The sequence below is a fragment of the Erpetoichthys calabaricus genome, chromosome 12 (assembly GCF_900747795.2).
Source record: "Erpetoichthys calabaricus chromosome 12, fErpCal1.3, whole genome shotgun sequence".
Lineage (NCBI taxonomy): Eukaryota > Metazoa > Chordata > Cladistia > Polypteriformes > Polypteridae > Erpetoichthys > Erpetoichthys calabaricus.
This window is the reverse complement of record NC_041405.2, coordinates 1,575,137-1,600,265: the sequence shown is the minus strand read 5'-3', so window position 1 is coordinate 1,600,265 and position 25,129 is coordinate 1,575,137. Positions and strand designations below refer to the sequence as shown.

The following is a 25,129-nucleotide window of genomic DNA, read 5'->3' as shown; positions in this document are numbered from 1 at the left end:
CGGTTTATTGATGTAAAAATCAAGTGTTCATCAAAGCTATACATAAAAAAGTATTTTTCCAAAAAAGAATTAATTTTTTATACCATACCAATAAATGAGTAAAGACATTTGTAGTGATCTTAACAATTCACTACCACTACTCCCATGTACTGAGCCCACCTGGCATTTTACCTATCTGCCCTTTATTGGAATGTACCACTCAACTCATGAGGTGGCATCACAGCCCAATATTAAACTACAAGCATACACATTATTCATGTCACCTACACAAAATAAACTCCTGCTTAAATTTTACAAACCATGACGTTAAAACTCAATTCAGGTACCTGTCCAATTCAAATAGCCGGCATTCACAAACTTTTTCTTTCAACCATTCAACTCCCTTTTCTGAAAGGCGGCTGTGGCCAAATAGTTTAAATAAATCAATGACACACCCATTCCTCTGTGGTGTTATCCTGTTCATCCTCTCTCTGACACACCATTATGGAGGACTTTAAGCAAAACAATTGTACTGTAAAAGTGTGTCAAGAAACACCACTGGTGCTCCTTCCTAACGCCAGCAATACACTTTTATAGTCCTCTCCGTGCCTGTGACTGCCAAGTCTTATGTTTTTTAGACATACTGGCGTATATTTGAGATTGGTTTGTTGCTTGTTATAATATGCATGTATTGATCTTCTGTAAAGCTCCAAATTTTCCCCTGGGAGCAAGCAACATTCCCTCTATCTACTCATTGTGAAAGGCGCTATAAAATATAAATTAATTCCTACACACCCAACGCTACTTAAAAAAGTAGTTTCGTATCAGACCTCCGAGCGGAACAGCACACTAGTTGATACATTTATTTTTTATTTCACGGTCGACATCAGCCCCGTGGCTCCATCCCAAGTCATCCCCTTATCTGTAGTCCCGTTAGACAGCTGCCGCCGATAAACCTAAGATGTCGGTTCTAGGGCGGGCGGAAGTGAGCATTTGGTGTGTGATGTCATGTCCGACTTCGTTTTGATTGGCTGAGGCGGAGCGCAGGGTCGGACGGAGCTGAATTTAAAAAACATTCGACGCGGCCATCGAAGCGGTTGAAGCGCCGGAAAGAATACGGGGGTGAGTGTTCCAGGAGACAGGCGGTGGTAGATGGAAAGAAAAGAGAAGCCGACAGAATTAGGTGAGTTAAGAATTGAGTTACGAAAGTAGGCATCTGGAAGTATTTCTTGCTTTTAATGTTTCACGAGCTCGATTAGATGCGGGCCTGACACGGATTTAGGTGTTCGCAGTGAGACCCCAGTTCTTTCTCGGTTGTTCACAGTGCTGTAAAATGCAATGCGTATGGAAGTCGGTTCATTGATCATATGAATTGTACGAGTAGAAAGTGCGGGTGTGTGGCGGCTTTTATGTTTTATTTACCGTCTCTAGTGGATTTGTTTACCTTCTACACGCGGGGCCATTTGCGATACGGTATGCGGTTGTCTGTCTTCACATTCCCATCTTTTATTCGGATACGTCTTTATTGAATTAGTTCTCCTGTAGTAGGCCTGAAAGTAGAGTCCGGGATCTAAAACTCAGTAAATGTGGAAAGTGGCGAGCGGTGTTCAACGAAGCCTGGTGGAGCTTCTGAAACATCCGGGTTGTCCCCCTCCTCAGGTTTGCTTCGTTTCTTATGCTACAGCACGACCCATTACCGCCACGAGAGTAGAACATTTTACGTTGAAATGGGCAGTGGGCGAAAACATTTTGATTTCTTCATTGTGAACGATTGGTTCATAAATCATGCAGCAGCGTGCCACTGAAATAAAGTTCTATCCAGTGATCCACAAGGGCGTTGAAATAAATTGTCCTCGATGTGGCGAGCTTGGTTAACCTATAATCCGAAATAACATTCCAATATATAAAGTAGAATGTTACTTTCAAAAATAAAGCACAATACAGAGTGAATCATTTGTAGTGTAATTTTTTTTTTTTTCTTTTTACAGCGAGGAGCGATAGCAAGCGTTGCGAAAAGGTGGTAAGATAACCATAGGAGACAACTGTATTTGGTGTCATTCTTTAGTCTCCAGTGCGCTTTACGTATACGGAGCTTTAACACATCCATTGACGTTTTAATAGCTAGAGAGCAGGTACTTGAAATGACTTGTTAGGATCAAAGGCGTGTAATGAACTGGGGTCCTTGGGGATTTAAAGTCCATAACCACCATGTCACATAGCCTCTGTTTAGCAATGATCTTCATTTCAAAATAAATGCAAAGTCATCTGTGAGTGAAGATTGTTTGTTTGATTCTCAAAGAAATGAGTGACTAATCGAGTACAAATAGAGATCTTGTCAGTTTAAAGAGACTGTGTGACTTGAACTTGTGACTTTAATTTACAAGAGCTATGAATCATGGGAGCATTTTAGTGATAATTGCTTTTTTTTCCCACGTCTGATGCACCATCAGAAGATAACTTTCTTTGAACAGTGCATTTAAATAAAGTGTCAGATCAGAATTAAAATCGTTTATTTGGGAGTACTTAATATAGAGAAATATAACTTGGTACATAATCAGCTGCTTATAACACAGCATCACATACAAATAGCAAATTAATACCATACATTGCATTCAATTGTAGAATAGTGTCTGCACACGTGCACATTCGTAAACCTGGGTGCAAGCACACACCTTCATAACACATCTGCCTTCCTGATGCAGAACTTAAGAATTAACTAAGGGAGGGAAGTCTTTTTCTATTTTAAAATTACTTTATCTGTGTGGTTCTTTAGTTAGCAATTTTACCATAGTAATATAAAGCTGAGGCATGTTATATTTAGGAAAATCTGATATATGTGTTACCAGCCTCGGGCCTTGGGGAACTTGGGCCGGGTACAAGCCACTGTTGCTACAGGGTGTAGCCACAGTGATATTGTGAAAAGCATAGAAAAAACAGGCAGCAGTCCCGAGTCTGACCATACTTCTCTGTTCTTTATTCTCCTTTACCAAGAAAGGAATAGTAGTCGTGGCCAGCTATCAAAAGTACTTGGTTAGAAACCAATGTCCCCAGAACTCAGTAATTTTCAAAGGAAGCATACAGTTCTGTATCCCCATATTGTGTGTAGATGAGATGCTAAAGCAAAGCAGGTGACTCTTTAGCAAGACCGGTAAATATGTATGTCCTGTATAGAGCCATCGGCAATAACCTGTAGCAAAATTTTCCAGAAATTCTGCCTTTTCTTTAAAACACTGGTTTATAGCCCATTACACTAAGCAACACACAGAAATGTCATTTGCTTTAGAATACTGAATTCTAGCCCTCTACATATGCATCTAGTTAAGTACCTTTTTTTTTATGGCAGCTGTGCTTGTCGGAGTTATGACCTCCCTTCCATCATTTTACTTTGCATCAGACTTTATTATAAATGTCCAGTTATACTTGCACATACAATATGTACCATCCTAGAGTCCTAAAACCTGGGCATTTGTTGCACAGTAGGAGAGCCGAGTCTAGGTAAGTATTAAGCCAGAAAGATGCAGCCTGTCTTGTACCTGTGCCAATTGCACCAGTGTCTTCAGATCTACAACATGGCTGGTCTTATTCTTTGCTGTAGTCTTTTTTTGACCCCAAAAGTAATTGTTGAAAAAGTAGTGGGTATTAAAATGGCACCTGCAATTGATAAATTTTATTTAATCTGGTAAAAGGAGAGGAGTTATGTTGTGCAGAATAACATTTACTCCAGTAAACTTCTAAGTGTATCAATCTTTGGCATCTGTCTTAAACACAAGCAAGTCTAGAAGGTTTTGGAATTTTTTATCTGATTAAAAAAACAGCTGTGGAAGCTCGCTGTGGTGTTTTGGGAAGTTTTATTTTTTAAAGGCTTCTTGAAGTGTTGCAGGAATTTGTGATAATGCAAATGTTTTATAGAATTAAAAGTATGCCAAGATATTCCACTCTACAGTCATTATTGTTCTGTTTATAGTTATTTTCATGGTACAGTATACCCAGTGTCACAGATCCTAGTAGTTTTAATGTGAGGTCTTCTAAGGAACCAGTTTTTCAGCCTAATTACTGGGATTGGTTGAGTTCAGCATTGACTTTAGCGTGGTGGTTAATGGCGTTTGCTGACAGCTACCGTAGGCTATCCCTGTCTTAGGTTGTTTTTGAAGACCGCCTGCATAGATTTACATCCTATGTCACCAAGATGTTCTAGTTCGTTTTAGGAGTAATTGAATGATAGTTCTGTATGAGCAAGTGTCTGTTTTTGTACCGTTGTGTCTAACAATGGAGTGGCGAGCAGTCTGGAGTTGGTTCCTGCCTTATTTATAATATTTACTAGTCATTTAGCCTGTTACAATGACGGGAGCTGGAACAGTAGTGCATAAACATTAGTAGGAACATAATAAAGTCTATATTAAATGGCAAGGGACTTTGACATCATTCTTTTTGTTGGTTATATTTTTCTTTCTTTCAGCCTTTCTTTTGTTGATGTTTACTTGCTGAGCTAACCGTTCTTCGTGGGCTGCCGCTGTGTATTGTGTGTCTTTAATTTTCTGTGACAGTAATACTGTCTTGTACGTCCGTAATATACCTTTAATTTTCTCTGGCGGTAATACAGGCGTGCGCGTCGGTAATATGCCTTTAATCTCCTCTGACAGTAATACTGGCTTGTATGTGGCTATAATGTGAGTCACTGTATTGTGTACCTTTAATTTCCTCTCGCAGTAATACTGGTTTGTATTTCCGTAAAATGCCTGTAACTTTCTCTGACAGTAATATCGCGCATTGCACCGTGCCCCGCGCATGCGCACTTCACCAGAAGACACAGACACCTGGACGCACACAGGGATTTTATTAGAGGATAAGATTAAGCCAGTTTAGTAAATGAACATACTGTATTACTGTACTTTTGTGACCCAACTGTGCTTTTTAAATACCGGAATACACACACATACACCATCCTGTATTCGTTGAGCCGCAATTTTTACTTGCTTTTCTATATTCCTTAGAGGTGACCAATATATTTTGCTTTGTAAATCTGACATTGCATTTCTTTCTTTAAAATGTATGTGGCTGAATGGTGGAGCTTTGGTGATATTCTGCATGAAATGAGCTATGATGGGCACATTGCCCAGGCCTTTGAGAAAGTTCCATTTTGTAAGTTGCCATGCCATCAGTGACTCCACAAACAGCATGTATACAGTTATTTTTAACTTGATGCGTACCTCCTCAATCACTTTAATCGGTAATTTTGAATCATCTCTAGTGTTCATAATCCATTAATTTTGTGGATTAAAAGGTCAAACTTGGTTTGGAATGGAATTCAAGGCTTTTCTTCTAAAGAACAGATTTGGATGATCGTGCATGTTCTACATCTTCCTTAGGTTCTGTCAGCTGAAGTTTTCTGTGTGACTGACCTCCTCCTATATGCTTAGTAAGATGTTGCTTGACCTCCCCTCCCCCCTTTATATGGGGACCTAATCATTTTTTGTTAAAAGGATATGTATATTTTTTTTGCAATTCTTGATTTTCATAGTTGTCACTTTCATTTGCCCTTTTAAAATTGTGTTCTAAAAATGAAACGTTAATTATAAAAATCTCCACCAGCAGTTTACATTGGTCGTCTATGAGGGCAACATATCAAACATAAAACAAAAGTCTTACTAAATGCATACATTCCAAGCAGCAAACACCCCTTCTGTGTTTTAGAGGTATGTTTGAGAACAAAGTGAAGCTGGTAGTCATTAATTTGTCTCGGTACCCTGGCACCCTCTCCTGAGTGATGGCCTTCAGTGAAGTTTTTGTAAGCGGCCAGTACAACAAAACTTAGAGATACTGGAAGGGTGTATCGTGAAGGAAAATAGTTTTATGATTCTTTAATGCAGTGTTTCCAAAATGCATATACCTGAGTTGTAAAATTAAACTGAACAAATGAAGTGGCTGTATTGTATCATGCTTCTTTTTTGGAAACTGTGAAGCCTGCCAGAGAATCTGGGGAAACCCTCAGGCGCCACAGTGGGTTGGAAATTTGAGGTGTCCGAGATAAGTAATGTGCTGTTGCTGTTAGAAGTTTCAGCAATTGAATTTACTCGATTTAAAGGCTGTCCTTTTGTTTCAGCTTTTGTCTTTCATTCCAGTTTAGTTTTAAATAATGAATCTCTCCAGATGTCCATGACTAATGATAGCTTGAGAGTTGTCCCAATCAGTTACACAAAGCAGTTTTTAGTGTTACTAAGTGGTCTATCCTTGGACACCTCAGTTTTCGTGCAGGAGTTGCAAAAACCTCTCGCTCTCTGCAGCAAAGATACTCCTCCCCTTTGTGGGCCTTGATACATTTTCTCCCCAAACCCCATACCCTCCTCCCCCCCAACCCATGGGCACCATTGCCAGTTTGACTGTGCCTCACCAACTCAGCAAGACATCAGACTGAATTTATTTCCTTATTTACAGTTTTGCTGCATTTCTTGATGTGTATATTCTGGCTCATGTGAATAAATGAATGGTGGATACATTTGTTGTCATTTTTCATTGTCAGACCTCTCTCTCATATAAAATGATGCCTTGTTTGTGTGAATGGGGGGGGGGGGGGGGTTAATATTCACTAGAAAAGTGTAGTCTAGTTGGTCAAATCTCTACTAAAGTACATCTGCAAATAAGCTCTTCACAAAATGAGCTACAATAAACCACAGCTGGAGGGTGAAAGTGTACCATGAAGAAAAGAAACACTTGAACCCTTTTTGACTATAATGATGCACCCTTTCCTAAATGTGTTGGCCTTGAAGGGGATTATATTGGGTACTAGCCATGTGCGCCCAACTACGTTGCACATGTTAAAGTTGTCTGTGAAGGGCTCCCTGTTTAAACGTGGCTGCCAGTCGTGAACTGGGCCCTTCGTCGCACAGCATTATGATTTTTTTATAAGGGAAACAAAATTGCAAAACAAAACCCTTGGACATTGATATCACTGTCCGAATAGTAATTATGTGGTGGTGGAGGAGCATTTCTGCTTCTCTCCGTTCACAGTCCGTCTCGTTTTCATGACGCTGTCGTTTCCTCTCACGCTCTCTTCTAAACCTTTCTCCAATCTCGCAGGTTGCTTTGTGGCAATCCAAAGAGTAAGGTAGAACCAATGCTTCTGTCTTGAACTCCAAACGGCGACTGATGGAAAATCACAGAAGTGTGTCCGACTTATATACTCTGACTGCCGACTCCAAGAAGTGGGTGAACATTCGATTTGGACAAAGTGCTGCCAACGACGGTCGATAGAAACACAAAAAACCACAGTCTCGACAATGAAGCAGGTGTCAACGCCAGATCTAAACACAGAGTGGTGTCGACAGTGTTTATAAACAAAAGTAACAATCAAGGTGTTGTGTATTCAGCCAGTACAAACCGCACGTAGTCTCCTTTAGTTCAGTCCTCTTTAATCACCACACTCCAACCTCATCCAACAATCCTCCCCCCTCACTTCCTCTCCTCCTCCATCACTACTGCCCTCTACTGAACACAGCAGGAACACCACACAAGGCAGTGAATTCGCGGACAAAGATCAAGATCCAAATGAATAATATATATAAAGATAGTGAATTTAAAGCACAACAATTTGTTTAGTTTGAATGTCTGTGTTTTGAGGTGTGACTGGAGTACTACAGTCTTCAGTAGTATAAGCCTGGAGGAGATTCTTAATGCAATGCCTATGTTTTAGCTGTCTCTCTACTGCCATCTAGTGCTTCTTCTAATTCATTCGTGGACAAACAAAGATCAAGATCCAAATGAAGATTATATATAGAGATGTTCCAAGGCTTCTATTTCAAGCTGCTTCTTATGCCCTATAGACTGCTACGATAGGTCATAGGGTAGACTTTGTTTTAATGAATGTGTCACTTTAGTTTCTGGGACAAATACATGCCTCAAGTGTAAAAAATATCTTCAAAAATACAGAACTTATCCAAAACATCAATGAAATTGATCCTTTGGAATTATTTAAAATCATAAGTTGCATATGTGGCTATAAATTGGAGGATTTGTCAAATATAACTGTGTAATGACCTCCATGCACAGTTTCACATTTCAAAGTATCGCAAGTGCCCCCCCCCCTTTTTTTTTTTCTCTCTCTCTCTGACCGCCAATAACATGTCACCTGACAGAGCAGCTGCCCATTAGAAGGGTTTTCAGGTATGGCGAGTTAAGCTGTAATCTCTGCTTTATTTTTTCTCCATCCATTCATGGTCTGTAATACACAAGACATCAGGCAAACAAGCCTTTATTCTGTTAGTAATGTCCAACACCTCATCATTCATTACTCCTCGTCCCTGCACTCTGTGCCTTGTATCTCTGGGTGAGCACTCATTGGTTGTCTGATCTCTCCTATACACTCATACCCATCCTTGTGACTTGGGACTAAATCAAACCAGTTTGGCTTTGTCAGTGTGAGTGCCAGACTGGGTCACTGGGTACCAACTTTTCCAGCAAAATACTTAATTCCCCCACGTCATCATACTACATTGATATCAGTAATAGCAGTCATCATGTGCTGATCCGCCCTGATCAGAAGCTGCCTAATGTGACATTGTGTCAAGTACTTTGTTGCTTCCGTTTTAAGTCAGAGTCCTGACAACAACCCATACAGTATCTTGATAAGTTTTTGGGGGCAGTGGGTATTACTGAATGGAAGCAAACTTAATGGGTTGAATGGGTGATGTACAATAGTTTCACAAGTAGACCTTGTGTGTGTGTGTGCGCGCTCTGCCAGGATATGTCCTTGTGTGTCTGAACTGTTAATCAGGTACAGAAAATCTTTGGATGCTGTGACCATTCCTCCCTTTGAGGAAAATGTTAAACCCTTTTTATAGCTGATCTCAAATAAGGAAAACTGGTGATATGTTTTCCTTGAAAGAAGAATTGAACTCTCTACTCACAAATTGGTTTTTGTTTTAGTACCCCTGCCATGAGCTGGAGTGATAATCTGGAGTGTTTAAGGTGTTGTAATTATAATGTAGACTTGGCACAGCCACAGGCTGCTAAACTGCTACTTGCTCTTTGTCAGCAGGGGGGCTTCTAAACATTCAAGCAAAATCTCCAAATATGTTTATATTGCCCAGTTTTGGGGGTGGATAGTAATAGAGACCAAACAAACCATTGATATGGACATATTTGCTTTGGACTCAAAGAATCAGTTCCCTTGGATGCTCCAAAGGCTGTAATCTGATCATTAACAAAGTACGTATGCTGCCATTAATGCCGGTGTCTTTAAAACATCAAGATTAATTTCATCTTGAGCTCCTAAGCAAGTGTCTGCTTTCGCTTCAGATGTTTTTATTTACCCATTATTACATTGCTTACAGGAATAGAGTAACTCTCTCTGGGCCAAAATGTTAATATCAATTTGTTTTTGGTAGAACTCTTGCCCATTAGCAAAAGTTAAACTTAAATACCAAGACCTTGTATATTTTATATGGTGAGCAATTCCATTAGTTGCACTAATAACACATTAAACTGATTTATATTTTGTTCGTGTGAGCAGGCAGACAGTTTGCCATGACTAATGCATTGGGCTGTAAACCACAGCAAATCTCTCCTCTAGTCAATTATCCTCCCATTATAGAAATGCAGAAACAATTGTGCCATTGTGATTTAGACAGGTAATATGTGTGGCCTTTGCTTTATTGCAAAAGAAATTTCAGTCCTCCTTGTGCGACTCTTTTTGTGCTTTTATAATGCCGTTTGCTTAGATAAGCATCTTTCAAACAAACTGGAACGGTGCCATGCTGATTTACATTTTCCAGTGCTTGCTTGGCTTTGCCACCCCAGCAAAAACATCATCTTGTTCTGCCACACTTTGAAATTCTTAATGTGTGTTTTTGCCCCCCAATACCAAAATAGTCCGCCACATGATGTAGAGATGAAAGGCGTATTCTACAGTGCTGTATATGATGATGTGTACAGCTCAACATGCATCAGAGGCCTTCAATCGAGGTCCCTTTGAGGATAAAATTTGAAAATGTTATTTCAGCTTCCTTTTAATAGAACTCTTATTTTGACCCTTTGGTACCTTATTTCTAATATTTGTGCTGTTAAAATTCAACAGGCTTGGTAGGCATATGCTTAAACTATTTAGCATTGCTTTAAAGCAGAAGAAAGTTGGACACTTTTTTTTTTTTTTTTTTTTTTTTTTTTATATATATATATATAAATAAAGCATTTCTTTATTTGCTTCAGTTTTGGTTTACACAAGAATAAACAGAAGAATTTCCTTTTGACGTCTGAATGTGGCGAAAAGGCAATATGCGGTTAAGGCTTCAATTTGGCGTTGAAATTCACTTCAGATTCTAATCAGTGTTGATCCATTATTCACATCTTAAGAATTTATAATTTAATGATTTCGCTGCAGGTATAAAGTCGTATGTATGTGCCTGGGGATCTGGACTTCACCAATTCTTCTTCATAGGCATGGGGTTAATCTAATCTTAAATATGATGGGGACTGTGAGTGTGTAATAATTACAGACACCACTTTGGAATTTCCTGACAATAGTTCGTATGACAATGTGCAGGGCAGTACATAGCCAATGTTTTTAGAGGTGTCTAAAATAAGCCAAGCGTTTGTCAAGGTGAATACTTGGAAAAAATATGTTTAGTTCTTTAAACACATTTGTTTGTTCCCTAAACAACCTTCAAAGCCTTCTAAACTGAAAAGCAGAGGTGAATTGATGTAAAATTGCCTTGATAAGATGCCTATTGTCCCGTCCGCAGAGTAAAGTGAAATTCTTACTTGCATATGCCATTCAACCTGTACCATGTCAAAAGGGATTTGTTTCTAAATATTTGATTTGATGCAAGTATTTTTGCAAACACAGACATCGGCATATGCAGCTTTATGGTTTTACTTGGCTTGATCATATTTGCCCAGAATTGTTTTCAGATGAAAATAAGCATGACAGCATAATACCAGCTAGGGTTTAAGGCATTCTTGAATGTTGTATCTTATTTCATTGGAATTTTAAATTAAGCTAGCTATGTTATAAAGCTTTGCCTGAGAAATTTCTTAAAAGAATGGGCCTTGTTTATTGTTCTGTATACAATATTTGTTTTTGTGCCTCCCATATTACGATTAAGCAGGCATAGAAAAGGGCATGTTCAAGAACTAAACAAGACTTGTGGGGAGTTGAAGCCCAACACAATGGGCAAAGCACACAAGGCAGGTAAAACTCCTAGACAGGGTGAACACACATCAAAATCAATTCAGTGTTACCAATTCACCCAAGCTGTGTGTCTTTGGATTCTGGGAGAACATTTAAACTCTGCACAGGAAGGACCCTTAGTTATGAACCCAGGCCTCCTTACGGTGAGACCGCAGCACTACATAAGCTGATGCTGTAATCATGCAGAGAAGTGGGGTGTCTGGCCAGTGGAGAAAGGGCATGCCTGCAATTCAGCATACTCGTCATCACAAAACTGGCAGCCTGTTCAGCCGATTGCAAGCCAAATTCAAGAACAGGCAAAAATGTCCAATTTCTATCTAAGGCCGATTTCTACTGGTAATGCAAGAATAGAATATGAAGGAGAGGCAGATCCTAAACTCCAGCATATTTATTGAAATACATGCGTAAATGGGTAGATAGAGTTTCTGTAACAAGTCAAATGTCCGCCAATGGACAAAGTTGTATCACACACAATTTAAGAATCTCACTGTAATCTGTACTTTCACCAATACTGTTTTGCACCTCCTCTACACATCTATCTGAATAACCTTTTTCTTTCTGTATGTCAAATGTATAAGCTTTGTTATTCTTCCAAAATATTTTTAAACAAGTTCACTGCCCTAAGTGTTACTTGTTTTTAGGGCGATTCAAAGTTCAAGGATTTAGAATAGCAAGTAAGTCTTTGAACTTGTGTGTACTACTAAACCTCAATGGATCCGATCCTACTGGTGCATTAACACAGGGGCCCTGCAGGTGGAGCTTGCAGACTTAAATAACCTAAAGATGAATTCTCTTAAAGTGTGTTCATTCTCTGTGCAAGCAGCATCACAAGTGAGAATGTGCTCAATAAATACTGAATTCTGCACCGTAACACTGTGATTTCCTTACTCCAGAGTTCCCAACCTGGTCGCAGTACTGTTGTCGGGGAGTCACTTTTTCTTGAATTTATTCCTTAAAAGCTACAGACAATTGTAAGCACTTTATAGGGTAATGAATGATTTCATGACACAAGTTTAAATGTGTAACATAAAAACCATAAGTAGGAAAGCAGTGGAGAGATTAGACTCTTGCTGGCTGAAACACTAATAGCCATATTGTAGCTGTGGGGGATGGGGCGGGGGTAGTGAGCAGTGTATTTGGATTTACAAGTTGCCTTTAGTGCCAGGGATGCAAATGTAGGTTTTTTTTTTGTTTGTTTGTTTTTTTTTTTTTTTTTTTTTTTTTTTTTTTGGATGGGGAAGTGTTATTTATACTGTTGTATAGAAACAATTTGTCTAATACCACCTCTGACAAATTTGCCTTTTCCCTCCTCTTTCTCCATAGCAATGGCAAAGCGTGTGAGCATTTTTGAAGCGGGGCTGAAGAAACCTCAGGCTTCAACTGCTCGAGTTCGGGTGTCTGTTAGACTTCGGCCGTACATGAGCCAGGATGATGAGAAGAATGAGGGTCCATGTGTCCGTGGTACTGGTGGGAACTCCCTGGAGATTGTGAACTGGAGAAATACCATGGAGACGATGCAGTATCAGTAAGCCTTGAAACTTCTTGTGGTTTGCTTATACACTGTAATCTCATCTTAAAGTGGCCACAGTTGAATGTTACACCTCCCACTTTTGCCTAATTTTGTGGTGTTGTGTCTGCAGGTTTGATGCTTTTTATGGTGATGGTTCCAGTCAGCAAGAGGTTTACTTGGGCTCTGTGAAGCCTGTTTTGACTCATCTTCTGAGTGGACAGAACGCTAGCATTTTTGCTTATGGGCCCACTGGAGCAGGTCTGCTTTGTCTATTGTAGTTGGATAGTACTAATTATTCAGGACTTGTGTAAAGAGGGGAAAAAAAAGTCTTCTCAACCTAGCCTTTTGTGGTAATTGCACATTTTTCATTACTGTAATATTTTATTAGGTAAAACGCACACTATGCTTGGAAGTCCAGATCAGCCCGGTGTGATACCCAGGGCTGTCAGGGATGTTTTCCAGATGGTTCGGGAGCAGAGCGTTCTTCCATCTAATGAAGAATGGGAATTTACCACTACAATGTCTTACCTAGAGATTTATAATGAGAAGGTGTGTCCAACATGAATTTTCCATGGGTGATGATAAAGTTATCCACCTGTTTTATGTATAAATATACAAGTTTTGTTAAAAAAAAAAAAAATGTCCCCCCTTTTATATAGGTTCTTGACCTGCTGCAGCCTAAAGACCTGAAAGATCAGGACCTGCCCATTCGGGAAGATAAGGACAAAAACATACTGATACCTGGACTCACTCAGAAGCTTATCTCCTCTTTCACAGACTTTGAGAATCACTTCATCCCGGCCAGTCAGAATCGCACTGTGGCGAGTACAAAACTGAACTCTCGATCTAGCCGCAGCCACACAGTCCTCCTCATCAAGGTAGTGTTTTACAACTGTGCAAGATCTCTAACCGCCTGTATGTGGATTTCCATATGTTGCGGCTTATTTTATACCTTCTGCTTACAGGTTGTCAAGTCTTTACGTAGGCCTCCATTTAGACAGCTGACTGGTAAACTCTATTTGATTGACCTTGCTGGGTCAGAAGACAATCGCAGGACAGGAAACCAAGGCATTCGACTGAAAGAAAGTGGAGCCATTAACTCCTCTCTCTTTGTGTTAAGCAAGGTGGTTGATGCGCTCAACCAAGGACTTCCTCGGATACCTTATAGAGACAGCAAGCTCACTCGACTTCTGCAGGTAAGTGACACAGTTCAGTCTCATCCAAGTGAAAAGGGTTAACATCAACATATGTTCTCAGCAACAGTTAATATCAAATGATTTCCATTCAGGGTTACCTTTTTTTATACAACAATTTAGAAAAGTTTCCACCTTAGCATGCAAAGGAAAACCAAAATTTTGCTGCTATTTGAAAGGATACAATTTTAGATTATGACTGCTTTCTCAAACCTACCTCAGATCATCAAGTTTTGTGTTTGAAAAGAACTGAAACAGCTATCCCATAGCAGTTCAAGATCATTAAATACACAGTTTGTTGCTTTTCTGGACAAGTGCCCTTGTGATCTGCATTGTGTGGTAGCCGGTTGTCTGTTTTATATCCTTTTCAGTCATGTTTACTTGCTCTCTCTTTAGGACTCTTTGGGTGGCTCAGCACACAGCGTAATGATCACAAACCTTGCTCCAGAGTTTAAGTATTATTTTGATACACTTACAGCACTGAACTTTGCCGCCAAATCAAAGCAGATAATCAACAAACCATTTACAAGAGAAACTGTTCAGCCTACCGGTAAGCTTGCTGTATTTGCCCAAAGATCTTGTCTGGGAGGGCAACATTTTGGCACACTATATGTTGAATATTGGTGTTGAAATATAAATGTTTTAAGTATCTAGAAAGTTAACAGTCTAATCGGCATTGTGATCTATTCAGCTGAATAACTTGCAAATGAATGTAGTTAATTGCTGGAAATATTCTGGGCAACGTGAAAATTCCACTTGCATTTTTGCCCATAGATTTCAGTAAGTATTTTTTAATATAACCAGTGAACAAATGTCTTAAGACTTGTACTTTACCCATGTTGAGAATAAAACCAGAGTCCCCCCCCCCCCCCCCCCCCCACAGATTATATACCAATTTTAAATTCATTACATTACTGTTCTGCCCTTTTAAATTCCCCTCTCAAGCATTGAAAAGGCCAAGAGAAGAGTCCCCAACTAGGATGCCTGCCAAGAAAAAAATGGAAGCACAAAATATCAGTGGAGAAGTTTCTACAGAATCTGCACCAGGTGTTTCTGTGTCCTCTAGAAGGTAGTAACTTGATTTCATTGTGCCTCTTTTTTTTTTTCTTTTTCTTAAGTGAACATGCAAAGAATTTGATCTGAATCTGTTTATGGGGCTTTGCTTTTCTTAGCTCTCACAATGAAGTCTATGATGGCAGTGTGATGGAGAGGTTGTTAATGCTAGAGAAAATGATGATGGGAACTCCTGAGAGAGAAAGACTTGCTCTTCTCAAGACTGTCCAACAGAGTCGTAAGGAAATTCAGGTGTGACAAGAGCTAGCTTCTTCCTTTACAGAAGTGGCATGGACTCTTACTTGGCTGATGTATTGAACTATTTTATTTAATCACTTATTTTTGCCAGGAGCTTAGAGAGAAGCAGAAAGAGCTAGAAGCCAAGGCACAAGAGGCCCAGTCTCTCCTTGCTCAGCAAAATACCTTGCAGCCCTCGAATTCTTCAAATGCAGAAGGCAAAGTCAAGAGAAATATCCGTCCTCTGGCAAATAAGCCTATATCTGTTGCTGCTCCTTGCTCAAAGCAGCAAGCGGTGGTGTCACCTCTGCAAGGTATGCAACTTCAGGAACCAAGTGGGTTTAAGCATGATGTGTGTGTGTGCATACTTGCTTTTTACTATGTGTAAATAACAGGTGGTAATTCTGATCTATTTCACAATATGATGGCAAAATTGTACTAGTATCTCGTCACATCCTGTCACTTGCAAGATGGTAACAGGACTACTTTTTAATGTGGCCTTGGTAAGTTTTCTTCTGTGTGTGATGTTAGGTGTTCATCTCTCCTTCTACTTGAATCCCTGAGTGAAAACTTTGTGGTTTTTGGGTTTCTGCTCCTTAAAATGACTTTTGAGCAACAGTGTGTGGTTTTTTTTTAATCCCTCCTCCCCACATGGTGATTAGTGGTTTTAATTAAAAATATATGTCCTTACATGGATATGAAGAAGAATCCAAAAATTATAGAAAAAATGTTGGCTTCCATTGGAGGTGCACCCTGAACTTGTATTTCTACTATTGCTGCACACCTCTGTCCATTAGACCATCTTGCTTGAAAGGTTAGCTGTTACACAGGTAGCACTTGCTTGAGTCAGACTGGCACAAGGAAGTTGCTCTCCAGTTACTACGGTCTCATTTCATGGCATTCTTTGACAGTAGCTCATCTTGTGAATAATTGTGATCACATCTGAAATTTTAGTTTGTATACATTTCCCAAATTTTTTTTTGTTGCTTAATGTAGAGGAACTTTTAACATTTTGAAACCAGTTTGATATGTGCAGTTAACTTTTCATTTTAAGATCTGTGAACTTCTGTTTCTACTTGGAGGCATGCATTAATGCATATGGATGCTGGTTTGCCTTTAACCACTGACTTGTGTGCTTGATAAATAGAATCTGCAAACTTCAATATGTATTCGCCGAGTCCAATGCAATTTTTCTGGTAAGAGATCTCATGGGGTGATTCTTTAGGTCTTTAATCATGACAAAGCTAGGTGTGTATGTGTGTGTGTGTGTGTGTGTGTGTGTGTGTGTGTGTGTGTGCATTTGGTGTTTTGGTTTTCTTTAGATATTTATCTCCAGATCCCAGTGGAGCACAGTCCTCCATATTTTACTACTTTAGTTTTTTTTTTTTTTTTTTTTTCCTGCTATGTTAAATTATTGCACCTTTTATACCCTTTTAGTATCCCGAGTAAACCCTCTGCAGCAGAATATAAGTGAGGTTGAAACTTCTAAGAAAACAAAGACCTCCAAGAAGGTACTTCTTAGTTCCCTTTTTACTCTTGGCTCTGCCTGATGCCTTTTTACTGTGAGTTGTCACTGTGTACTGTTTTGTGTTGTGCATGTGTTAATTTAGTGTTTAAATCAAAGTCAACTGTAAGTGTGCTTAGTTCACTGTATAATAAGCACACTTCTAAATTGAATATATTTGGCTTGTTGCATGAATCCCTTACCAGACTGAACAGCTTGAGGGTAAAGAGAACATGGAAGAATTCCAGTGCAAAGTCAACTCTGGATTACTGAAGAAGTCTGAAGAAATGATCCTAAATCTCCTCAACACCGGGTCATTGCAGGATCTGAAAGAGCTACAGCGTATCGGAGATAAAAAGGCCAGACTCATCATGGGCTACAGAGAGCTGAATGGGCAGTTCAAACAGGTGTGTTACATGGAGAGAGATTTCTGTCTGTCATTTTAAGGTTTGCAGATACTTACTTACTCATCTGTCTCATTTAAGGTGGCTGATTTGGCAAACATTGCTGGTTTCTCAGACAAGCAAGTTGCAACATTTTTAAAGGTGAGGTGCTGCCAGCTTACATTCTCAGTGTTTGGCTTTATAAGGTCATATGCCTCCTTTTGTGCACCTCCCATCCATGTTATTGGAACCATTAGTGATTGTTTTACAGAACGGTTTTAAGTATGCAAAACCAGCATTGACAGGAATATTGAGCAGACCATCTCAAACTGTTTTCAACCTGTTCCAGAAAGCCAACAAGACCAGTGTGATTTGAAGCATCATTGTTGTGAATAATAGACGCGGGGTGGTGGTGGTTCTAATCCCTTTAGTGGTTTTGTACAGTACTGAATTGTTTTGTTAAACTGAATCATGGGTCCTGTGGACAGCATTTATTGCAATTTTAGGATCATTTTGTACCGGCAAAATACTTGGTTGAAAGGTTCTACTTTTTCTATTGCAATCTTATTTAGCCATTGGTATGCAATGAATGAATGTCTTCATCCCTTTTTTCCTGGTGCAAATAGAAACAAATTTTTAATTGGTGTGACATGCCAGCCCATTTCTATGTTCACTCAGTACCAGTTTCTTTGTACTGTTAGTGTGGCTTTAGACGCACCTCAGCAAAGACTGCAAGCACTTAATGTGGGGTCCACTGTAGTGGGGGGGGGCAAGACCCTGTTGAGTATTGCAAAAAAAAGTGATTTTTACTTTTAAAATAGCACTCCCAGTAATGCAGCAGTACTTCTATTATGATCTTCTCATCTGCTTGACATGGCCTCTAATGAACTGTTGAGTACATTGCTCTTGTATCCTTAAAGACCATCCTGTCAGCTTGGGCCCTAATGTTTATGTAGGTGCCTTTCATGTTGCAAAATTTTACAGGTACTTTTCAGGACCTTGGAAATAACAGGAATTAATCTGATTTCACCTGGTTCATGGTATCTCTGACAATGCAGTGTGATTAACTCAGACCTGATCAAATACTTTTTATATTTTGTTTTTCCTATTCATTACTAATGCTGTTTTGTTTTCTTTTTTCTCCAGGCAAATCTTCTGAGCACCATTGCACGGTGAATGCTGTTTTTGGCCTTCTGTATATAGCTTGAGTAGTGCGCTTTTTTTTTTTTTTTTTTTTTTTCCTCTGCCGTTCTGTAGGAATTTCCATTTAATGTTTTTTAAATAAATTTTTTTTTTCACGTTAGTTTTGTTATTTTAATACATTAGTCATTTGGAATGGATTATGGTCTGCTGACTAAATTGAATGACACCTTATTCTTTTGGGGTACTCATTGGGTTGCTTGTCTTCTGAGGCAATAGAGTCCTGCTAACTGGACCTCCTGGTCACTGACCTCCATCAGATTCAAGTGTAGTAATAGTTTTCTGCTTTCCCCCTTACAGTCCAAATAGTGTGCACTACGTTATACTAAGCAAGTTTGACTAAAGTTTGTGTTTAGCCCTGTGGTCTATGGGCAAGGGACATCTTAATGATTGGGAAAGATTTGGGAACTTTGGGGAGAATGCCCGTGGAAAATGAGGAGTATTTGAATAAACTTGCACAGGTGGGGAAAGTCAGAAATATGATGGTGGATGGGAATAATTTGTCAAAGAGACTGGTTACAAATGAATCTAATTAATTCATAGAAAAGGGTCAGGGCAGTTCACGCTAGAAAGGTTTGGTTAACCATTGAACCTGCAAGTGAAACTTCTTCATCTGCTAGCTGGGTTGGACTGGTAGGATAATGTCAAACCCAACTTTTTTTCTCAAGTGAATCCTTTCTATTCTGGATTGGAAGTAAAATAGTTGGGGTATCTAAAGTTGTGTGTGTGTGTGGTGTTATACTGTGTGTGGTCTTCAGAACAAACAACCCAAAGACTCTCTAGCAGTTTTACTATATTGGTGAACTTGCAGAGTCATCAGCCAGGACAGGTCGTATTTTGTCCTGGACAAATGTGTAGTCGAGGGCAGCTGTGGCAGATTGAGTGAGACAGGCTGGAACCTGTCTCGGGCAAACATGGTAGCTCATTGTGTGAATGTACCACAAAGCTGAAGTTGTCTTCTTGGGTTGAGTGAGAAGTGGGGTGCTTGCATGTGCCATCCACCCAAGTGCAAGTCACATCTTCTGTCGATTTTCACACCAACTCACTGTGGTTGACCGTGAGCAGAGCAGACTGCTCCATATATACACACACACACACCTTTCATAGTGAGAACTGAAGTGCATGCAAGTGCCATCTAGTGGCTGTGGGTGTGCATAAGCAGGGAGGAGTGCTCCATACACAAACACAGGTCTTTTGTTTATATGTGTAACATACTGTATATAACTGTCAGTTCTGCACTCTCCGCTACAGAAGGGACTGCTGTAATTGGAAAGAGGGTAGACAGTTATGTAGATAAAAAGATCTGTGCTTTTTTTTTGTGTCTGGCTGTTCATTTTCTTTATCCCCAGCTCTAAATTAATCACTACTTAAAGCCCACTTACCCTTGGATTGTTTCCTAGTCGGCCTCCGACCTCCATGGATGTACACCTGGCACTTTCTTGGCTGTTGGCAGGATTTGCTGAAGAACGTACCCAAAAAAACATTGCCCCAGGACTGGAAATAACTGGATTTGCAAGCAATAAACCATTTATAAATTGTAATAATTGGAGAGTTATGGTTCCCCTTGACGTTTAGCAGAGCTCTATATCCCATTGGAGGTGAGCAGAAAAAGTGATTGACAATTGATGAGTAATTCAAACAGAAGCATCTGCTGGCTTCTGAATGGGGCGGCCTAAGACCCCCTGTACATCCACCCCTGTTTCCAACATTTACTCGGTCACTTTTTTCATATGCCTGTGGTTCTGTGTGAACAACAAATTCGTAACGTTTGTGTGAATTTTACCCTTAAGTTTCCAGCTGTGCCCCTGTGTTTTTGATGAACTCACTTTAAAGTAACTGCCAGGATCCACTGTACTAATTCCATCAGAATCTTAAACTCTTTAATCATGTCAACTCTTAATCTGTTTTCTTACATTTTCTGGTCAGTCTTTAGTGCTGTTATGTGTGGGTGGGTAGAGGCTGAAGTAGAAGGACCGTTTTGCCCCCAGGGGAAATTATATACCTTAAGCTTGAGTTGTGCTCCACACATTGAGATGCTGTATGATGTAACATTCTCTGAGGCTTTATAATAGTTTCTGTCCATTATGTATGGATGTAGACAGTGACCAGTTCACCATAACCCCAGAGTCAATAGAATAAGGTGCTTTGATTGCTGATGAAAAATGAATATAAGATGTAAAAATGTACATACTCCTAAAATGATCTATCCTTTCATCTTCATCTGTACATTGTACCGCACGAGTATCTGCACTGTGTAGTTATGAAGGCATTTGGCGAGTGTTAACCAATGATGGCAAAAGTGAGAAGTTTAACAGAGTGAGCTACTGAACAACGTATGGTTTTATTTTTAATTTGGATTGCAGTTCATTTGAGGAACCTTTAGACTGTGCATTATTTCAGATACAGGTGACTCCATTGGTCTGTGCTCCAGTTGGAGCAACAAAAGAAGTCAAGTGACTTGCCGCTGATCCAGTGTGACTGAGCATTTAAACCCACAGCCCCTCAAGTGTTTGAAGTCCACACCATATTGACCACCTAATAATAATATATGACATCCTACATGGACTTAGTTAGTCAAGCAAAGGGCAGCCTGTTGGATGCGAAGCGATCGTCATTGACATATACTGTATGCCATCTAGGGTACAAAATGCCTTTATCATGCCATACCATTTGTAATTTTAAAAAGCTTCCATTTCCTGTATTTCTTTTTCCCATTATAGTGCTTTTTGTAGAATCTCTTACTTGCTTTTTTTAAAGCAATTTAAGCATTTAATGCGTTAAATCTTAAACGAGTAAACCCAGAATATCATTTATTATAATAAGCGATATCGCTTTGTAACCGATGTGTGTACTCGCGACTGTTAGGGCACCAGCGATAAAAGATGGAGGTTGTCAGTTGATTGCCTTGCTCAGGGTCACACAGCACGTCGGAGGTGGGGGGTTAAAAATGACAAAATTCGAAATAACAGAATATCGACTCTTGATCGCGCATTACATTTTGCTGACCGAGGCCAACGACCGAATGCTGATCGTGCAGTTTTGTTTTTTTGTTTTTTTTTCTTCCCGTCTTTTTTCCGCAGCGACCCCCTTCGCTTTCTCGCCCGCTCGCTCCCTCCTCCCACTATGCATTTCGTGCGCGCGCCCGCTCGCTCTTTCTCTCCCTCCCTTTGCGGTTTCTCGCTCGCTGCCTCCCCCTCCCTTTCCGCATTTCATTCGCTCGCACTCACCCCCCCCCCTCCCACTCCGCATTTGGTTCGCTCACCGCTTTCTCTCGCTCCCCCTCCCCTTCTGGCTTCTCTCTCCCGCTCAGCTCCTTTCCCTTTAAGGCGCCGCGTCGCTTTGGTGTTTTTCGTCGGCGTACACGAGGCTGCTGACAGACGTCCTTTCGGGTTGGGGAGGAGGAGAACCGATCGTCCTCCCCTTTAATTTCGAGGACGGGGGAAAAAAATGGAGTCGCGGTGAACTGTAAATTCAGAAAAAAAAGCCTGCAAAAAATATTCCGCTCTCCAGTGAGAAGTGAAAGCGGCGCGCGGGGGCGATGTACAGGAGTGGGCCGCCGTCCAGCAGCTGGGGTCTCGAATAGTCGTTTGCCACGGTCGCAACGCGCGGGGGGGGTGGTGGGAAGCTTTAATGGAGAATTGGGGGGGGGAAACTTCGAATATAGGAGACGTGATGGAGAAATAAATCGGAGAGGCAAGTGAGGGGCGCTGCGACTTTCATCCATCCGCGAGCTACTCGAACGTGAGGTCACCCAGCGGCTCCCCCACCGCACCCAAGCCTCTGGAAGGACCGGCCGATCGACTGCTAGTCTGCCACCTCGGGGTGACCCGGGCCGCGGCAGGAGCGCAGGACTTGTTGCGTTTAATTACACGAAATTAGGAGCCGGGAGGACGAGGCGACATGGATGCAGCCTGGAGCAATTTCCTATTTCAGGTAAGTCTAGCGGTAGCGAGCGGGGGGCCGCCGCCGTTGACTGGCAGTGCGCTGCAAAGGCGCTTTATTATCTCTCTCTCTCTCTCTCTGTGGGATTGCGAGCGGGGGAGGCCTCCTGTCATCTGTCAAGGCCTCCCTTCTGTAGGAGGGATGCGCCAAGGCGCTTTATTACCTCGCTGTCATTAACGTCTCCTGTCAGTCGCGCAAAGGGGATTTAATGCCACCTGCGGCGCACTTCAGAGGCGCTATATTAGCTTCAGTGGCAGAATGTGATTTCATTAAGTGCGATGTAAGCTTTGTTTTTGGGGAAGCCTGGGTGCTCACACACAGCAAAGGCGCTTTATGGCCAGTCGGGCATCTCCTGCCACCGTGGTGCACTTCAAAGGCGCTATATCGGCCTCTCCTAACGGAATGTGATTGCAGTCACCATGGCAAGGCTGGATGCCCACAAGGGCGCACTATAATGCCAGTGGGTTTCACCTTTCATCAGTTTCTCAGGACTTATTAAGCCAAGGGGGTCTCATTGAGCCTGCAGAGCACTTAAAAGGCGCTATATTGTCCTCAGTCACCGAATGTGATTTCGTTAATCCCTGTAGTCCACTGTCGTTGCTGTTATTTGGGAAGCTTGAGTGTGTACTTTATTTTTGTGGCTCCGTACAAAGACATTTTAGGATTCCATTAGGTGTCTCCAGTCATCAGATTCTTTCTTTTTGTTCTTTATTATGCTTTTATACAGTTTCTTGTGTTCGGATTTTGTTAGTTTTCACGTACCCCTTGGGGTCAGAGTACAGGGTCAGCCATTGTACTGTGCCCCGAAGCGATTGGTGGTTAAGGGCTTTGCTCAAGGGCCCAGGGCAGTAACAGGCGTTCAAACTGGCAACATTACAGGTACCAGCGCAGCCACTCTGGCGTATACTTTTAAAGGCCTCAGTTACGAAAAGTAAATTACTGGGGAAGAAGAAGAAGAAGAAAATGACAGTCTTCACTTCTGTTTGGCAAGCCCAGATGCCAACTCCATTTGTAGTTCAGGGCAAAGGCACTTTATTATCCCATCGGGTGTCTCCTGCCATCTCTTTTCCCAGGGAGTATCCTGCCACTGTGGAGCAGTTTAATTTCTCCCAGAATCCCTCATTTGTGTATTTTTTTTTTATTGAATTTAGTTTGTTAATATGATTTTTCTTCTGTATTCTATTAACTGTTGAACTTTGCCTCGGTTTCATTACTTTAGAGCTTTGCGCATCTTCTTCTCTGAAGCGTAGGAATAAGAGACAGGAAGCTGGCGATGTCATTTTTGTATTTTTATTCAGACCTTGATGTAGAAAAACCCGATTAGAATTGGGACTTCAGTGCAGTCCCTTTTGGGGTTTTCTGCCATGCAAAATAGCGGCAGAACAACGACGAGCTCATTCTCCTTGCAGTGCACTTTAAAGGCGCTATATTAGCCTCAGCGTTAGGGAAGCTTGGGTGCCAGTCACTATGTTCGTAGTTTAATTTCTCCAGCTCTTTGCTTGGTGTGAGGCGAGCCTGCTCCCTCCTGCGCTTTCATTGGGGTCTTTGCTTTCGCCCCCTTCTGCCGGTGGCCGTCCTTTTCCACTTCTAGTCACTTTGCAGCTGTGAGGGTTTGCTGTTCACAGGTGACATTTCTCCTTCTCACAAAGCAATGCTGAGAGGCTTTTTTAATTTTTTGTCTGTTTGAGAGTTAAACCTACTTTGTTATCACAGAGATTTTAGTCTTTTCCTGATGTGGATCCCACTTCCCTGTCAACGTTTATTCAGGGTCACTAAAACAAAAATAATAATTGAACGTGTTCAAAAATACAACAAGGGACGTGTAGTGTCATTAAATTATCTGGCTGTCCCCTTATTCTTGTTCTAGATTTTGACATTTGAGGAAAGAGCGGGGATGCAGTGTGGCCGCCGTTCACCAAAGGCTTTGGGGTGATTGTGTGCCACGGACACGTGGGGTGCAGAAGGAGCATTTATAAAATTAAAATAAACACGTAGTGTAACACCAACTCCTAAAAGGAACTTTTCCTGTGATGTGTTTTTGAAAGGGTGCACTTCTTTCTTTTTGAGTCAGCCCTGCATTTGAAGTGTCGCTCTCTCTGTCCGCATGTTCTCTGTTGGTTTCTGCCTTTTCTCTAAGCTCTGCTCCTCCCTGCTATCCATCTGTCTGAACGTCCCCCTGAAGTGTCTTTACGGTGCCGTTTGTGCCCCCCTCTACTGTGCAGGTATTGTTAGATTACCGCTTCGTTCTTTTTCCTGAGATCTTCATCTTCTTGCATGGCAATGCAGTGCCCTCCCATCCTCCAGGAGCGTGGGGTCTTCACTGTCTGCGAACAGCGCTAAATACAGGGGGTGTGGAAGAGAGTACCCCCTTCAACGTATTCACGTTTTGATACTTTGCAGCCTGAACTGAAGACACACACACACACACACACGATATTTTTCCAGCTGAGTTTACTCAATGCAAGTTATAAAAGCAACAATTCTGAAGAAACTAAAGAACCGGAATCTCGGAGATGGCTAAAGAATCCCCCTCCTGTCACCAATCACCTTCCTCATTGCACTCCAAGCTCATTGGCGTCCACGTGGCATCAGCTGTCATCCTCTGGATTCGTTCAGCTGTTCTTAAAGCTCTTCAGTCCTCGGAAGTGCAACTGAAAGCAAACAGTCAACTTTGGGGGGCAAGGCACAGTCAGAAGGTCTGAGAGCTAAAGGTGGGGGACAGCCACAAGTCAGCAGATGTATCAAAGTCTTTACTGTGATCTCCTAGCGGTCCATAAAGAAGTGGGAAGGGTTTGGTACCACAAGGGTCCTTCTCACATCAGCCTGTACCCCCCCCCCCCCCCCCCAAGCACTGGATGGGAGAGCGATGGCCACGTAGAAGCAGATACAGGAAGCTCTGGCCACTGTGTGTATGTGACGACTCTGTGACAAACGTGACTTGTATGC

General features: G+C 41.2%; 2 protein-coding genes across 3 annotated transcripts in view; both read left to right on the top strand.

The window, feature by feature from the left end:
* The first annotated feature begins 1,014 nt into the window (after window positions 1-1,014).
* Window positions 1,015-18,319, top strand: kif22 (kinesin family member 22). Its single transcript, XM_028814811.2, has 14 exons — window positions 1,015-1,162; window positions 12,485-12,686; window positions 12,802-12,929; window positions 13,060-13,220; window positions 13,331-13,549; window positions 13,637-13,867; window positions 14,261-14,414; window positions 14,810-14,933; window positions 15,037-15,169; window positions 15,267-15,468; window positions 16,592-16,665; window positions 16,865-17,065; window positions 17,144-17,203; window positions 18,188-18,319. The coding sequence occupies exons 1-14, from the start codon at window positions 1,132-1,134 to the stop codon at window positions 18,215-18,217; spliced, it is 1,950 nt and encodes a 649-aa protein (XP_028670644.1). The 5' UTR covers window positions 1,015-1,131; the 3' UTR covers window positions 18,218-18,319.
* Window positions 18,320-21,632: 3,313 nt separating this feature from the next.
* The window catches only part of LOC114661653 (myc-associated zinc finger protein-like), a 29,300-nt gene continuing 25,803 nt past the window's right edge, over window positions 21,633-25,129 (top strand). The window contains exon 1 of one of the 2 annotated variants that reach the window (XM_028814808.2): window positions 21,633-22,174. In XM_028814808.2, the coding sequence (XP_028670641.1) occupies window positions 22,142-22,174 (33 nt within the window). In that variant the 5' untranslated portion in view covers window positions 21,633-22,141. The remainder of the gene's footprint in view (window positions 22,175-25,129) is intronic. The other variant, XM_028814809.2, reaches the window with a different exon arrangement.

Bases quoted from the DNA above. Each gene is read 5' to 3' on its own strand.
- kif22 (XM_028814811.2), top strand. From the start codon at position 1,132: ATGGAAAGAAAAGAGAAGCCGACAGAATTAG. The intron at 13,221-13,330 runs GTGTGTCCAACA...CCTTTTATATAG, and splicing joins TAGAGATTTATAATGAGAAG to GTTCTTGACCTGCTGCAGCC. The intron at 13,550-13,636 runs GTAGTGTTTTAC...TTCTGCTTACAG, and splicing joins ACACAGTCCTCCTCATCAAG to GTTGTCAAGTCTTTACGTAG.